We start from the raw sequence: 16,314 nt of genomic DNA on the forward strand, positions 1-16,314 counted from the left end.
GGGTGAGAGTTTATAGAGGCTGAAAAGTGCTCAGCCCTGGTCAGAAGACTGATAGGCATTCCATCTCTGCACAGCCCCACTGCGCTGAGTCTTCTGCAGGTGGGTCACGGCAAAACTAGTTTACAAGATTGACAGGTGAACACTTGTTGAATAGCCCCATAGTATGGCACTGTGGGGTGCATGCAAGGGTGCATACGTTTGGGGGGGGTGGGGGGGTCGGTGTGTGGGGGTATGTGTTTCTGTTTCTGTAACGAGAACCTGAGACAGTCACTTATAGGAGGAAAGTATGTATGTCTGCGTTGTGGAGGTCCCAGTCCCTGGTGACTGTTGAGCCCTGTTGCTTAGGGACTGGTGCAAGGCAGCATGTGTGGTAGGAGTGTGTGGCAGAGCAAACTCCAGCCTGTAGCTAGGGAGTGAGAGAGACGAACAGAAAAGACCCAAGTCCTGCAGTCAGTCCTCTGTGGGTGTGTCCTCAGTGACCCAAAGGCTTCCCATAGAAGGCCATTCTACTTCTACACTAGCTTATAGCACAGAGCACTTAGCTGCCTCCCATGTCCCATGCAAAGTTTGTTTGCGCTCATATCAACCCCTGTGTATTGCTCTTATTTTACAGATAAAGAACCATCAAACAACTTGCCAGAGTTTGAACAGCGATTTAAGGGCACAGTCAGACTCTGTCCCACGGAGCTTTTGTCTGCCTGGGACAGAATCTAACTGTGACCTCCTAAGCATCAAGCTATAATGCAGGAATTAAGACACCAGAGAGACAAACATCACAAGGGTTGGGGGGTAAGGGTTCTAACCTTAAATAATTGGAAAATAGAGTGCTATTTCACCTTAAATTCTCTGGGATCTAGTCCATTAATCCACATCAGAAAACCCATCCAGGAGGTTTATATGGAGAGATTCAGACTGGGAAGTTTAAGAGCAGGAACCCTATTGCAAACAAAACTGCCTGGGTTTTCAAGGCCTCGAGTTGGGTCTGAGTAGCTCCTCCCCACCCCCATCTAGTACAGCGTTACTGTCAAGTCAGTCAGTTTTACAGTTTAGTTGAATTTGAGCTGGACATTTAACAGTTCACTAAAAGATGACTGGGCATCTGCCCTGTGCAAAGTGTCACACAAATTCTTTTAAATACCATAGTGAGGAAAGTGCACTCATCCAGCTCACAGAGGTGAGTGATAGAAACAGGGTTATCTTCAACATGACAGGCCACCATGATAAGGAGCCCATCCCTTAGGTCTGTAGCTAGTGAGCCAGACAGGAGACAATGATGCTGGGACCCTACTTTACATAGTCATCTTTTCTCTTAACTTACATCCTGTGAGTCTTTTGCGTTAGCTTTATTGATAGAACCACATACAGCTCACCTGTTCAGAGTGTTCACTGAATTTTACAAGTCTTCAAAGCTGTGCGACCATCTTGACAGCAATCACAAGAAACCCTCTGTTAGTATTCACTTCCCATTTTCTTCCAGGCCCCCCAGCGCTAGCCGAAGCAAGTGGACTTTGTATCTCTGTAGACGTGCCATTTGGATATCGCATACAAATGTGTTGGTGTGGTCTAGTGTGTCTGGCTTCCCTGACTAGGCATGATGCTTTCCAGTGTCATCCATGTGGAAGCATGTGTCCACACATTCCTCTTTATGCCTTTAACCCATTGTATGGACATGCCACATTATTGACTCATGAGCTGGCGGTCATCCTGCTTGTTTTTCTCTTTTGCCTGTGATGAATAACGCTGCTTGAACATTTGTGTACAAGTGGATGTGCGTTTTCATTTTCACTTCTTGTGGTGTTTATCTCAGAGCACAACTACTGGGTCATATGGTAACTCTATGTTTATCCTTTTTAGGAACTCGCAGGCTGTTTCCCACAGCGAGGGCGCCATTTTACATTTCCACCAGCAGTGTCTGAGGGTTCCAATTGCTTCCCGTCCTTGCCGGCACTTGTCACTGCCTGTCTTCCTACTGTGGCCATTGTAGTGGGTGTGGAGTGTGGCTCGTTGTTTTACCTTACACTTCTCTGATGAATTAATGTTGTGCTGTTTATATTACTAACCTAGGCAGAAGTTTAAATCTTATACTTTCATATAGAAACCACTGCATATTACTGGATTAACCAGTAATTTTGAAGCAAAACCATAGTTCTGTGCCAGATAAATGTTGTTCATGAAGTTATACTTGAAAAAAAAAACATAAAGTAAAATGACTTGGGATGACGATGACACACTCACCTGGGACATTAGTTTTGCAGTATGAATTCATCTGCAGTGTTCTTTATCTGCACTACTAAAATGCTGTTGTGTGACATTTACTGGATAATCCAGACAGCACTTGACTAAATCTACAGTGTGGTGTCACTGGGTAAACACTTGAGAATGGAAATGTGTATCTCTTCTGGTTTTATCAGTTGAGATTAAAGGTGGTTTATAGCACAGGAAACCTTTTCTGCACCACTCTGTATCTCAGTGTGGGCCAATAATCTGTCACCTGAAACCACTTAAAATAGGTTGGGCTTTCTTGACTGTCCTGTTGCTGTGATGACATCAGGATCTGACTGCAGAGGGGAGAAAGAACACTTCTCTGACTTGTTTGCCTCCGTGTCCTTTGTCCCCAGTTAAAAGCACTGCCCTTCTTTAGCCCTTACCTCTGTCTGGTTCTCAGATGTTTTCTACACCGTCTGTCTCTGTGCAGCTCCTCGTCTGCTCACAATTGTTTCTGTCAAGGAAAGCTCTGTGTGCAGCTTGGAAGTGTGTGAGATTCACCAGCTCTAGATATGTACAAAATGAGGAGGGGCTGGTGGAGGAAAAAAGTATCTCAAACCAAACTCCAAAGATGCTTTTCCTAGAAGAGTCTCAGGACAGCTTTGAAAGCTCCCCAGGACAGATAACTTCACAGGAGACCAGTGGTCCTCACTGGCACAGAGAGAGCCTCACCAGAGCTAAGCTTCCTGTGTGCTGTGCATTCCTGACTGCATGCAGCACTGTTTGCTGAGGGCCTGCAGGGGACCAAGGAGAAAAGAGAAAGAAAGAGTGGCTATGGCTAGTTCCTCCCTTCTTAGTTTCTACCTCTGCCTTATCTGCTCCTCATCTTACTGTGGGCCTGTGGCTCGGCTGGGGAGTGGTTCCAAAGAATAACTAGATTGATTGGCAGGACTTGAATTCTGCCACCCCAGAGTAATGGGAGGCAACAACCTCAGACCCTTAAGCTGGTTTAAGCCTTCGTGAGTTCTCTTTTGACACTTTTTGAAACACTGCTCTGGGTAAAGCAAGCACATTGTGGCTACTAAAGATCCTGGACGACTGGCTAACCCTGGACCACGTGCCTTCAGGACTGTTACAGAGGAACTAGATAGGAATCATTGATAGGTTAGTAGCCATTGTGGTTTGGTTCTGATTTTTAAAGTGACAGCAAGATCAGTGATGGCAAGTGCTTGTTGGACTGGACCGTTTGCTAAGATTGTGCGAATAGCTGTGCACAGGCTCCGGGCTCATTTTTTTCCATAGCCCTCTGACATGACAGGGTCAACCTTCAAGTGAGCTGTAATGAAACTTAGTGCATCCCCGCCGTATCCAGTGTGCCCTTAGCTTAACACTCATCTATCTGTGACCTGACATAGTGAATGTGGTGGGTCCCTGCTCCCACAAGTCCTATGAGGAGTGGTGGGGAGGAGGTATAGGAGTAGAGAGGGCTGTACAGCAAGAACTTACCCACATTAGGAAGCCAGCTGACAGGTTTGGCTGTGGCCGAGCTTATTTTCCATTGGATTCTGAGTTTCCTTGCAGCAGTTTTTACGGAAAGCTTCAAGCTCCTTGCCTTCACATTCCCACACAGGAGGGGATGATGGCCGAGGAAAAGCGGATTCATTTGTTCCTGTAACAAAAGAGTCAAATGTACTTCTGTGGAACAAAAATGCATTGGGAATTTTGCTTGTTGTTTTCTATTACGAAATTGAAATAAAAAAGGAATGTTACCTGTACTGATTTTCTTATTTCATATGGAAAATAAGAATATGTTGCCGGGCAGTGGTGACATATGCCTTTAATCTCACTCAGCACTTGGGAGGCAGAGGCAGGTGGATTTCTGAGTTGAGGCCATCCTGGTCTACAGAGTGAGTTCCGGGACAGCCAGGGCTACACAGAGAAACCCCGTCTCGAAAAAACAAACAAACAAAACAACAACCAAAAAAACTTTTAAAAAATGTATATGTGTGTGTGTGTCTGTGTGTGTGTCTGTGTGTGTCTGTGTGTGTGTGTGTGTGTGTGTGTGTGTGTGTGTGTGTGTGTTTAGAGCCTGAGTATCTTATTTCCTTTCTGCAAGCATTGTTATCTACAGTCACTGGCTCAATGAACTTATCATTTTACTGGACCACTGTTCTATGAGGGTTCTAAAAAATCTCTCTCTCTCTTTCTCTCTCCCTCCCTCCCCCTCTCTCTATCATACATACATACACACACACACACACAGTTAACAATTGCTTGCTCCATTCTGACTTGTGTGCTTGCTTTCCAGTTAAGGAATGCAATGCTGTGACTAACGCTGCACTCCTGTCACAGATGCTGTCCAGAGGGGAGCTCTCGAGTCAGCAGTGCCCTAACCTTCCCTCACCCATTTCTCCCCACCACCAGACACTCACAGGAGCAATTCTTTCATCTGCCCCTAAGTGACCTCCTTGGGTAGACCATGCCCTGAGTCCGGCAGTTTATTCCATTTTCTAGTAGAAACTCTTTTTCTGAGTTTAGGGAAATTTTATATTCATTGTGTCTTATTAATAAAAGTATTCCTTCCAGAGTGACACACGGTGAAAATGAGGGTGGGATGCCTTAATTAGGAGACTTCGTTGATTGCTTCCAATAAGTAAAGCAATTATGCCATGTATCAGAATATGAATGCAAATGCTTTGTAATATTAACCCTTGATGTGGAAGAAGTAGCCTAGCCTTTGAAGTCAGGTAATTGCAAAACTAATGCTGACTGGATGCCAGGCACTGTTGCAAGCTCCTTTATAAGTTGGTTCACTCACGCTTACCTCAGCCCTCTCAGAGTGCTCTATTAATATGCCCATTTCACAGATAGGAGGAAACCTGGGGTGGGATTAAGAAAGCTGTTGTGAGTGTGAGATCCAGCAGTTGAAATCAAGTGTTCTGTCTGAGTCCGAGCTTCCGATGCTGGTGCTACACTTCAGTCTCCAGGTAGCTCTAGGAGCTAACCTGCCCTCACGGTACTTTGCTCACCCATAAAACTGGGCAAGGTTCTTTGAAGAATTAAAAGGAGAGCAAACATTGCTCTTGCAGAGGCTCTGGTTGTCAGACATCTCACTCTGTTGTCCCCTGTAACTCCTGCTTAGGGGATCCGGGCCTGCATACCCACACAGGGCTGTGCATAGAATTTAAAATAAGTACATTGTTTCTTTCAAATGAATTGAATGGCTTACTATCAAGCATGACCAGGGATTCTTAATGGTGACTCTACACCTAACTCATTTGTGGGTTTCTTTTGTGTTTTGTTTTAGTTTAGACCCCACCCAGAGAACTCGTGATTCATTTCTGTACCCCGTGGTATGTGGTCTCTTATGACCAATGTAAGATCCCTGTCAGAATTACTTCAGAGTAAGCAGAGTGGCTTTTTAAATGACTCTTGTTGATGACTGTACACCTCATTTCAGTGTTAGTCAGCCTGGACTAAGACAGGACAATGGGAAAGGGCTAGCCTCATAACCTGTAACAGTTGTTCCTGAGACACGTAAGCTGCCGCCCTCGCCCCCTCGCTGCTGAAAGATAGCATATTTTATAAATAACCGATGCAACGGAAAAAGAACAAATTGGTTCTCCCTCTGTTTGATAGCTCCTGTGTTGACACCCAGAGAACTATCGCGAAAGGAAACCTTTAAAAGACATAGAGTGTTGCCCACAAACATTTTACATTTTTAGGTCCCTGAACAGTGGAGCTCAAAAGGGCTTAAATATTCTGACTGATACAGGCTTCTCATCACCAGGTCCCTTACTCAGAGAGGGGGAGGCACTTGTCAGCACACTGCTTTCCAAACGAGAAAGGAGCTCCCCAAAAGAACAGTTGCACCTGCAGTGTTTTATATAATGAGAGTTTGAGATAATTGCTGTGTTGATACTGAAGCGCTTTTGATTTATAAAGCAAGCATTCATTTAAGAAAATGTCACATAACTTGAAAATTGTTATCTGAACATGATTTTAGTTTTCTTTTGCAGGAACTGACTTACTTCAAGGCCATGCCATTTGGCTAAGCCAAATCAAAGGTGACAAGGCACATTAGTGACCTGAGAGGCTGGGCTATCTCACAGGGTGGCACTATCCCATTCGACAGTCATTTATTGAGTGCTCACAAGACACTGTGATTCACATGTTCAAAGGACACTGTCCCAACACTTAAGTACATGAGAGAGGGAGGCAGTGACATTCAGCTGCTGTTAACGGTGGAGGAAAATATGAGTATGCAGGAGGAGCCCTGGACCGAGCCAGGACTAGAACAGGGGAGGGGATAGGGCTGAGCTACAAAGCTTCCTGCAGGAGGGACAGCTAGAGTGATTCCTAGAGGACAGGTTACTATAGTTGGAAGAACCTTCCAACTACTTGTGGACAGTGTAAACATCCTGCCTAACCAACATCACCTTGGCTGCAGGGAATGCCTGATGGTCATCTGATGGCTTAGATGACCCACAGCTTCAGTTTTAGATGACCCACTGACTTCAGTTTTAGATGACCCAGGGCTTCAGTTTTAGATGGCCTACTGGCTTCAGTCTTAGATGACCCACTGGCTTCAGTCTCAGATGGCCTACTGGCTTCAGTTTTAGATGGCCTACTGGCTTCAGTCTTAGATGACCCACTGACTTCAGTCTTAGATGACCCACTGGCTTCAGTCTCAGATGACCCACNCACTGACTTCAGTCTTAGATGACCCACTGGCTTCAGTCTCAGATGACCCACGGCTTCAGTTTTAGATGGCCTACTGGCTTCAGTCTTAGATGACCTCCAAGCTTCCATATTAGATGACCTGCTGGCTTCCATATTAGATAAACTACTGGCTTCAGTCTTAGATGATCTACTGGCTTCAGTCTTAGATGACCTACTGGCTTCAGTCTTAGATGACCTACTAGTTTCAGTCTTAGATGGCCTAATGGCTTCAGTCTTAGATGACCTCCTAGCTTCTGTATTAGATGACCTACTGACTTCAGTCTTAGATGGCCTACTGGCATCAGGTTATAACATTATTTGAACATTTTTAAAAGTCATTTTTTGTCTCACAATGATTAGCTAGGCTCAGAAGCTCAAAGGAATAAGATATTTGGAACTTTCCTTTTTGCCTCTGGTTTGTGTCACCTACTCTCCTCCATTTATCACTTGACAGGGTTACATAGGAACAAGCAACACCCTCAGCAGTTAGGCCACTGGGAAAGAGAAGCCCATGCCACCAGCCATAGTAACCCTTATTCCCAGCGTCATTGGAATTGATGCCACTCTGACCAGTGGTTCCTGGTGACCATGTCAGTGCCCTTTAGCAGACTAACCTCTCTATACTTGGCTCTCTTCTCAAGATAAGGAATAATAATAGCTCCTTACTATACCACACTACCCTGTGGACATGGGGGTTGAGGCTGACACTGAATGAACTCACTCCTGGGGCAGCAAGAACAATTTGTTAGCTGTTAAGGGACAGAGTCCCAGTTCCTTTCATGTGAGACTAAGACACATACAAGGACTTCTGCAATCCAGAGCTCCATTTTCTGCAGATATTACTTTATCATTCAAGCCAGTGTGTTCCTTTCATAGCCACTGCCAGTGTGCTCTGTGCCAGACACTGTTCTCAGCACCTGGGATAGATAAACTCAGGAATCAGTCCACACAGAGTCTGAGCTGTGGTGTGGGGGTCAATCTGACACATTTCATAACTGGAGAGAGGGAGAGGGAGAAGACAGACAGACAGACAGAGAGAGAGAGAGAGAGAGAGAGAGAGAGAGAGAGAGAGAGAGAGAGATGAGAACAGAGCTTACAAGGCCCAGATGGCACAAGCCCTACCAAGCCATTGTAGTAAAAACTGAAAGCAGAATGAACAACTACTAGTGACTATTGAGCTTGCAGGATATAGTAGGCACTGGGTTCTGTGTTTTATTTGAAATAAGCAGATGAAACCTTTATGTAAAGCAGATGACACTGGCTCCAAGGGAGGCAATGGAGGAGCTTGCAAAGACAGGGCTCTCTGATTCTGAAATGTACCTTGGTAGAAGGGTCTGTGTGTGTGTGTGTGTGTGTGTGTGTGTATCACAAGATTGGGAATAACAAGATTAATTTTGGGCTGTACTTGGCCTCCATGTAAGCCCCTTCCTTGTTTAGGAACTGGGGAGCAATTTTGGTATCTGTGCTTCCAGAAGGACTAGACCAAAGAATCCAGCCTCATAATGCTCACTCCTTGGGTGTTTTTCCTGGAGCACTAAGCAAGTCCACAGTCCAAGGTACAGCTTCCCTGCCCATTTTTAAAGACCCCAGCATTGCTGAGTGCTTGTTACGGGCAGAGGAAAAAACTAAACCAAAGAAAACTCAGTTTCCTGTTCTTGGTTATGACCAGAAAATGAGGTGGCTTTCAGAGCAGTGTCGGTGACCCGTGAACCTGCACTTTAGCTGTGACTCACAGTAGTAGCCTGTGGAAATTGGCAGACTCCTTGTTCTACAAGATGTTATTCTGAGCCAAGTGAACACCCCCAAAGTCAAGATGCTTGTTTAAGACCAAACCTCAAGGTAGAATGTGAAGGACGGGCAGAAGGCTTATTGAAATAAGTCAGCTTATTTTGCAGGACAAAATGAAAACCTGCCAGACAATCTTAATTCATACATTACTGATTTGAAATTCATGAAACCACTGAAGGGGCTGTGCTTTTATAATAATAATAATAATAATAATAATAATAAACCACTGAAGGGGCTGTGCTTTTATAATAATAATAATAACAACAACAATAAGTGGGAATCTTACTATTTAGCTGCCTATTTATTTGCAAAGCACAGTGCTGACCATCAACGGTGCAAATATAAGTGACCACTGGCTTTTACCCTTCTGACTGTGTAGGTAATTTTTAAGTATGTAGAGTGTAGTGTAACTACCCTAAGCTGTGTCCTGATTCCAGTTGCTATACACAGAATCAATTTGTACTTACCCAGCAACAAAAGAAAAGAGAATAAAACAAAGAATAATGTGGATGGTGAGGGTAATTCCATCTGCATTTTCAGAGAGGGCAGCCTGCTGTTCCTTGCAGTTGACCTCAGCTTCCTATTGCTTTCTCCTGTCTCCCAATGTAAGATTTCATTGTATCTAGTGTTTGAAGATAACATTTTCATAGAACATAGCCCTAGGATGCTGTATCTGCTTGCTGTGAGCAAAGAAGTAGCATTCTTTCCATTGCTAAAACTAATGCCAGCTGTGCTTGGCCTCACCAAGAGGCCAGTTTTTCTTTGACTTCTATGATATTTTCATCATGTTCTTTGGCTAGAGGGTTTATGTTCTAAAAGAGATACAGTTCATTGTAGTGATAGATGTACAGGGCAAAGTCAAACCTTTTATAAATTCAAGAATCTGACAAATTGGGACCATAGGCAAATTATTGGGCTTCTGTCTGTAGCTAGTCATTGCCCACATTTTTTACAAATCTGTAAAACAAAGATAGTTATATTTACGTCATTGACATTATGATGTTTAAATGAATTATAAAGATCCTGACAAGCACGTGGAAATAAGTCCATTGCTGTCCATCCCTGCAGTACGTATGAATGTGGTCTGCCTATGAAAACCAAGGACAGGGTGTCGGGAGAGGGGTGACACAATCTATGTGATTTTAGAAAAGATGACCGTGGGGACTGGAGAGTTCAGTACTTGCTGTGCTGGCATGGGGACCTGTGTTCAGATGGTTTGCACCCATGTAAAAAAAGTCAGGCATGGTGGCATGTGTCTGTAACCCCAAGGCTCCGAAGGTACAGACAGGAAGCTCCCTGGGACTTTCTGGCCAGCAAATCTAGCCCAGTTGGTAAGTTCCAGACTTGATGAGAATTTGACATCTTAGGAAAAAAAAGGATAATATGGTGGAGAAGGATGTAGGAAGATACCCAGTGTCAACCTCCACAAGTGCACACAGAAAGTAGAGATTACTTTGGTGTCTGGGCTAAACCATAGCAAACCTAGAATAAGGAGATACTGGCATATTGGCAAAGATGAGGGCCTGAGCAAAAGAAAATGGTAATAGTATGCATGGAGTTCAGAGGTCAACCTGCAGGAATCGAACTCAGGTCACCAAATTTGAGGGCAAGCACCTTTACCTGCTGAACCATTTCGATGGCCCAAGGCTTGGCAGTTTTAAAAGTACAGTGGACAGGGCATAGGAACCACTTAGCTAAGGGAACATAGGAAGAGTTCTAAAGCCAAGGATGGCTTTGAGTTCTTCAGGTCTGTGGGTGGAATGATAGAAAGGTTGGGCTAGCTGGGGCAGAGAGTAATAAAAGGTACTGCTGTAATATAGGCAGAAATTATATGCCTGGTGTTGAGCTAAGGAACTTAATGTAGTGCTTGGTTTAGTCATCATGACAAGTCTGCAGGAGTTAGCAGTGGCTTTGCCATTTACCACTGTGGAAATAGAAGCTCAGGGGAACCCAGAGCCTTGGGGGAAAACATGAGGACAGGCATGTGTGACAGCAAAGGCTACTTTTAAACCACTTTAAGTAAACTCACTCTGTAGCTCAGGGTGGCTTGGAACTTATTATATAGCCCAGTCTGACTGCAAACTCATGACAGTACTCCCACATCAGCCTCCCAGGTGCTGTGAGCCACTCCACTGAGCAGAGCGGGGATTTTGGATCAGAAAAAGCTGCACCGGAATTGCTGGCATTGGGTGAGGTCTCTTGAAGGCAGCTGGAAAAGCAGACCTGAAGCTCAAGAGAGGGTTAGGGTCCAGGTGGGGGTGATGGGAAGATGGGAGCTTGTGCTGTGGGACGTGCATGAGGCCTCTGAGCAGGGCCTAGAGAGTAATTGACTAAAGAGAAGCATGGGGCCTAAGGCCATGAGGCGAGTGCTCACCTAGCTTTGGGCTTTAAGAATGCACGTACTGATGAGCTGTGTGCGTTTTTTTCTGGCCAGGTTTTCACTTTGTGCTTTGGTGCGTAAGCTTTTCATCAGCACAGTATTAAACTGTCCATTGTACAGTTATTGTTGGAGCTTAGTTTCAGAGCAAATAGATTCTCCAGTACAAAAGCCATTAGACAACCCTGACAAGGCACTATCAGTTAGAGCTCACCCCAAGTTTTTGTCATGGGGCATTCTTAGAGAGTCCTACATAAGCTTAATCCCAAAGCCAGGCTCAAGGGCTAAAGCCAAGGAACTAGACTCTTTCCATTTTAAAGAAACACTAAGAAGCACTTGTTTTCCACCTCCCGTCCCATCCCCTTCCCCTTTTGAGACCCCATAGCCCCATGGAAACTCTGTCCCTCTTTCATACATATTAGATCAAATGTGTACTCTGAAATGTCTTGTGTCTTTCCCCTGGGTGCATCATTTTCAGTGAGACCCATAGGACCTGGGTAAAACTGGGAAGCAGCACATCTTTTCCCCACGTGTCAGAGCAGCAAGCCTCAGGCCTCTGGTTTATAGTAAGTAGTCTGATCTTCCGTTATAACCTTTACCTCGATAGGCCCTCTTCATTTTAAGAGGCTTCCCCTGTGCTAAACATTGTTAACACAGAGATCTAGGGTGCTAGAAAGATGGCTCAGCAGTTAAGAGAGCTCTCACTGTTCTTGTGGAGAATGCTGGTTCAGTTCCCAGCACCCACACAAAGGTTGCCAGCCACCTGTAACTCGGCTTTCAGGAGAACAGAAGTCCTCTCTGGCTGCCAGAGGCTCCTGCGTGTACATGGTACACATAAACTCACATAGAGAAACATGTACATAAAATGGATCTTTAAAAAATTCATTAGAGACTGCCAGATCCTGGGATCCATCCCATAATCAGCCTCCAAACACTGACACCATTGCATACACTAGCAAGATTTTGCTGAAAGGACCCTGATATAGCTGTCTCTTGTGAGACTATGCCGGGGCCTAGCAAACACATAAGTGGATGCTCACAGTCAACTATTGGATGGATTACAGGGCCCCCAATGGAGGAGCTAGAGAAAGTACCCAAGGAGCTAAAGGGGTCTGCAACCCTATAGGTAGAACAACTTTATAAACTAACCAGTACCCAGAGCTCTTAACTCTAGCTGCATATGTATCAAAAGATGGCCTAGTTGGCCATCACTGGAAAGAGAGGCCCATTGGACTTGCAAACTTTATATGCCCCAGTACAGGGGAACGCCAGGGCCAAAAGGTGGGAGTGGCGGGGAGGGTATGGGGGACTTTTGGGATAGCATTGGAAATGTAAATGAGGAAAATACCTAATAAAAAATATATTTAAAAAATTCATAAAAGAAAGCCAGGTGCTGTTGGCACACACCTTTTAACACAGTACAAGGGAGGCAAATCTCTGTGACTTTGAGACCAACCTCATCTAGAGTGAGTTCCAAGTCAGCCAAGGCCATACAGGGAAACCCTTCTCAGAAAAACAGACAAACAAACCAAAAATTAGAAAGAAAGGAAAATTCATAGACGAACAGAGGCGCTGGGGTTTGAATTCTTACTGTGCTAGTCACTGTAGGGTGCTGGACAGCACACTTAGCCTCTGTGCGTCAGCCCTCTACAAGTGAGGTGTTAATAGTGCCTACAGTCCACAGGGCCTGGTAAGGACAAATACCATACACAAGACAGGGCTCTTAACAAAGCAGCGTCTGTTGGTGAGGGCCCATTTCCCAGCCCAGCCCAGATCCCTCCAGGTCAGCTCTCACCTAACATGAAGAGAAGAGTGTAACGTCCAGCTCCACTTTGTGAGCACCTAATCCATTACTTCCATGCCAGAGAAAAGAAGCTCTCTCCTTTGTAAAATGAAGGCCCCTGCTTGGTGACACACACCTGTAATCACAGGGCTCAAGTGGCAGGTCCAGGATGGTGAATTATAGGCCAACCTGAGCTATATAGCAATACCTTCATATTCATTCTCTCTCTCTCTCTCTCTCTCACACACACACACACACACACACACACACACATACTCACACTCACAACACACACAGGCTTGTGCGTTAGAGACACACAGCACCTTCTTGTCCCACACCACACAGTATGGTCGATTTCAAAGCTTGCCACTCTTGGGGACTGAAGCGATAGCTCAGCAGTTAAGAGCACTCTTGCTGCTCCTGCAAAGCTGAGTTCAGTTTCCAGCACTGACATCAGATGGTCTGTAACTGCAACTCTGGGACATCTGACACCCTTTTCTGGCCTCTGCAGGCATCTGAATACATTCATACAGACACATACGCATAAATGAAAATGACTTTTAAAAAGAAAAAGAGGTCTGACAGCCAGGAGATAGGGCTTTGGAAGCACGGTGTAGAAAAATGTCTGGTTTATCATAGGCACAATGGGCAAGCAAGCATCCAGACTTGGATGCTAAAGTGTCTGATCATAGGGAGATGCAGTCTTCTCTTTGTAGCCGAATGAAATTTTCCAGGAGACCTTTTGAGCTGCCAGTTGACAGCCCCATATGACATGTCTGTTGGGCTCCTTTGGCACTCATGGCAACAAGAAACAAACCCTGCAGTTTTAAATAAGCAGTTAGAGAGCTCAGAGCAGGTGGTCATAACTCAGTATGAAGCCACCAAACACCTCATCTTCCTGACTGACACCTTTCTAAATTCCCCCAAAGACCTCAGAATACCTCCCTCTCTCAACAGCGACAGGCTTGGCATTGTTAGTGAAAGAGGCCCATTGCCTTCTTGGATCTCTCTGAAGGTCCCACAGGCTGGACTTACAAAGAGTCTTTTGACCAGGCAGCGGTGTAAGTGACTTTATGGAAGACAAGCCAGCGCTTGTTTCCTCTCNGTGCTGTAAGGGTTAAGAGTCATCACTGTGGTCACCAAGGTCAGACACCAGCTCTCAGTGTGCTGGTTCCAGCCACAGATGTGTTTGGGTTGGCCAGGGGAGTTGTATACACATGTATCTTCCTTCGGTTGCAACATACCCTAGTTAGAAGGATTCCCATCAGGTTCAGCATTTCTAGCCTCTTTTAGTGCTGTCTGATAGCACAGGCTGCCGTGTAGAGGCTGTCTGCCTCAGTGACATGGAGCTCCCTCATTGACCCTTCTACCTTGACGTAGCTTCGGCCTGGCCTACTTCCTGGATGCAGGTTTAACAGTGTTCCTACAGAGTCCTGTGCCATTTTCTCTACAATAAAAGTGAAAAGTACAAATTCTCCTCATCACACTCCTGACCTAATTTTAACAGGTTGCCAAATACTGAGTCTCAGGCCTACAGTGTGCTTTCAGATGTAATTCCTAAGGGCAGCATTCTTTGGTCAGTCCCCTTGTAAAGTCACACAGTTGAAGACGATCCCTACCTGCTGGTGTTTCTGTGTCACAGCTCTTCTCCCTCTGCCCCATGGTTCTCAGCAGTGTACATACATGCTAAACATATCCTCAGTTGTCCCCTTTTGGCCGCTGTGAAGCTAGGCTGTCTGTGGGGAAGGGAGTGTGGAGCTGCAGAGGGGAAACGAGATACCTGTTTTGCTTCCACCGGCTTGAAAACTGAGTCATGAGTCCATAGTACAGAGGTAATGTGAACAAGTCTTTGCAAATCACTACATCAGTAAGCCGTTTGCCCCCACCCCTTACACACCTTTTTCTCACCCCTTGTATGGCCAGCCCCTCTCATGGTTCCATTTAGACTACCTAGCCTCCGTTGGCAAAATCTGCCCTTTTCCTACCACCTCATTATTCTCTGGCCACCTGCCAACCACGTGAGGGCAATTTGAACACTGCTGAAAGCAGACCAGCACATGGAGTCCTTAGAGACGCTGTCATGTAGTCATGACCGAGAGGAAGCATGTCTCCTGGAACTGTGGGTCACGTCACTCCACTGTTGTCATATTTCACTTTACCATCGCAGGGGTTTTGTGCATTTCTTCCAATTCCCATGACTCTGGTTTCACATGAGGTCGTGGACTTCTCAATCAAAAAGTTGCTCATAGCTTTGGTAGGTCTGAAATTTCAGAGTATTGAGCAAGGCCCGCATTGTGCTAGAACATGATCTAATAAGATTGGACTGTCAAAACAAGAAGCAGCAGTCTGGCTAAAAGGTTTTTAAGCAGGAAATCTGTCCTGTGAGAACCTCCAAAAGATGATAAACATGTAGGCTGGGGGCCGATTTCATTTTCATCTCTACTATGAACTTAAGCAGACTGAAGTAGAGGCAGAAACCGTAGATGCTATCTTTTGGTTGGGAAACTAATTGGTTGTGTAATTAGCCATGTGAAACATCAGGAAAATATGTGAACCATTTTGTTAGGACCCTACAGAGTACTTGGGACAGAGCCCCAAAATGTCAAGTAGAGACGATGCGTCACTCAGAGTGCAGTCGGAGAGCAGGGAGCTCCTTTTCCAGCCCACCAACCATGAGAGGCGGCAAGTTATGTAACCATTCCGCTCCGTGCTCTTTTCATCCCTGAAATGAGAATTGGGACATTATAAGATTTTCACGGGGGATAAAAGGAATAATCTGCGGCTAACGTTTGGAGCAGTGCCTGGAGCTGGAGGAGTGGCCAGTAAGCGAGAGCAGTGACTGGTAGGTACATCACAAGTGTGCTTGTACATTCTGATCTCAGCACAGTTTCCAAAAGAAGATGGGCTGGTATCTTAGTTTTCTGTTCTTTGTGGCTCCTCACTAGTGGAACCCTGTGAAGGTAAACATCTTGTCATTCTCTGCACCAGGGTTCTTCTCAAGAGCAGATCTCAGTGAAGGCTCAGGTCAGGATGGCCCTGGCAATGAGTCACTGTGGCTCACTTTGTCCTCCTGAAGCCCACTTTTATAATTTTCCAGTTCAATTATTAAGACACTGAATATCTGCATCATACTACTGCTGGATTGCAATGTAACCACTAACCAAGCATGTTTATGCAATGCCTTATGTGTAATCACTTATAATAAAAGTAAAGAGTATGGCTTAGTGATGGCTTCATATTGGCTAAAGGGGAAAGCTCGCGCCATCTCTCAGCATTTTAGATTAATCCCTGCAGTGGAAACTAGATTGATTCTGACAGAGTAGCTGGAAGTCTAGTCAGCCCCTGCTTGCTTCCTCCTTGCTGCCGTTGTGTAATGGGCAAAGGTGTGCTCTGGGGACCACTGAGGCATTTGGTTTTGTCCCCTTGTAGAGGTCTTGGA

General features: G+C 45.3%; 1 protein-coding gene across 4 annotated transcripts in view; it reads left to right on the forward strand.

Moving 5' to 3' along the window:
- Nsmce2 (NSE2 (MMS21) homolog, SMC5-SMC6 complex SUMO ligase) overlaps positions 1-16,314 on the forward strand; it is a 223,870-nt gene that overhangs the window by 158,860 nt on the left and 48,696 nt on the right. Inside the window, exon 5 of one of the 4 annotated variants that reach the window (XM_021182763.1) lies at positions 1,855-3,980. The exons of the other annotated variants lie outside the window; for them this stretch is intronic. Within the exon in view, the coding sequence (XP_021038422.1) occupies positions 1,855-1,856 (2 nt within the window). The 3' untranslated portion in view covers positions 1,857-3,980. Of the gene's footprint in view, positions 1-1,854; positions 3,981-16,314 lie in introns of those variants that run through there. 4 annotated transcript variants of the gene reach the window in all.

Source organism: Mus caroli, chromosome 15 (genome assembly GCF_900094665.2).
Source record: "Mus caroli chromosome 15, CAROLI_EIJ_v1.1, whole genome shotgun sequence".
NCBI lineage: Eukaryota > Metazoa > Chordata > Mammalia > Rodentia > Muridae > Mus > Mus caroli.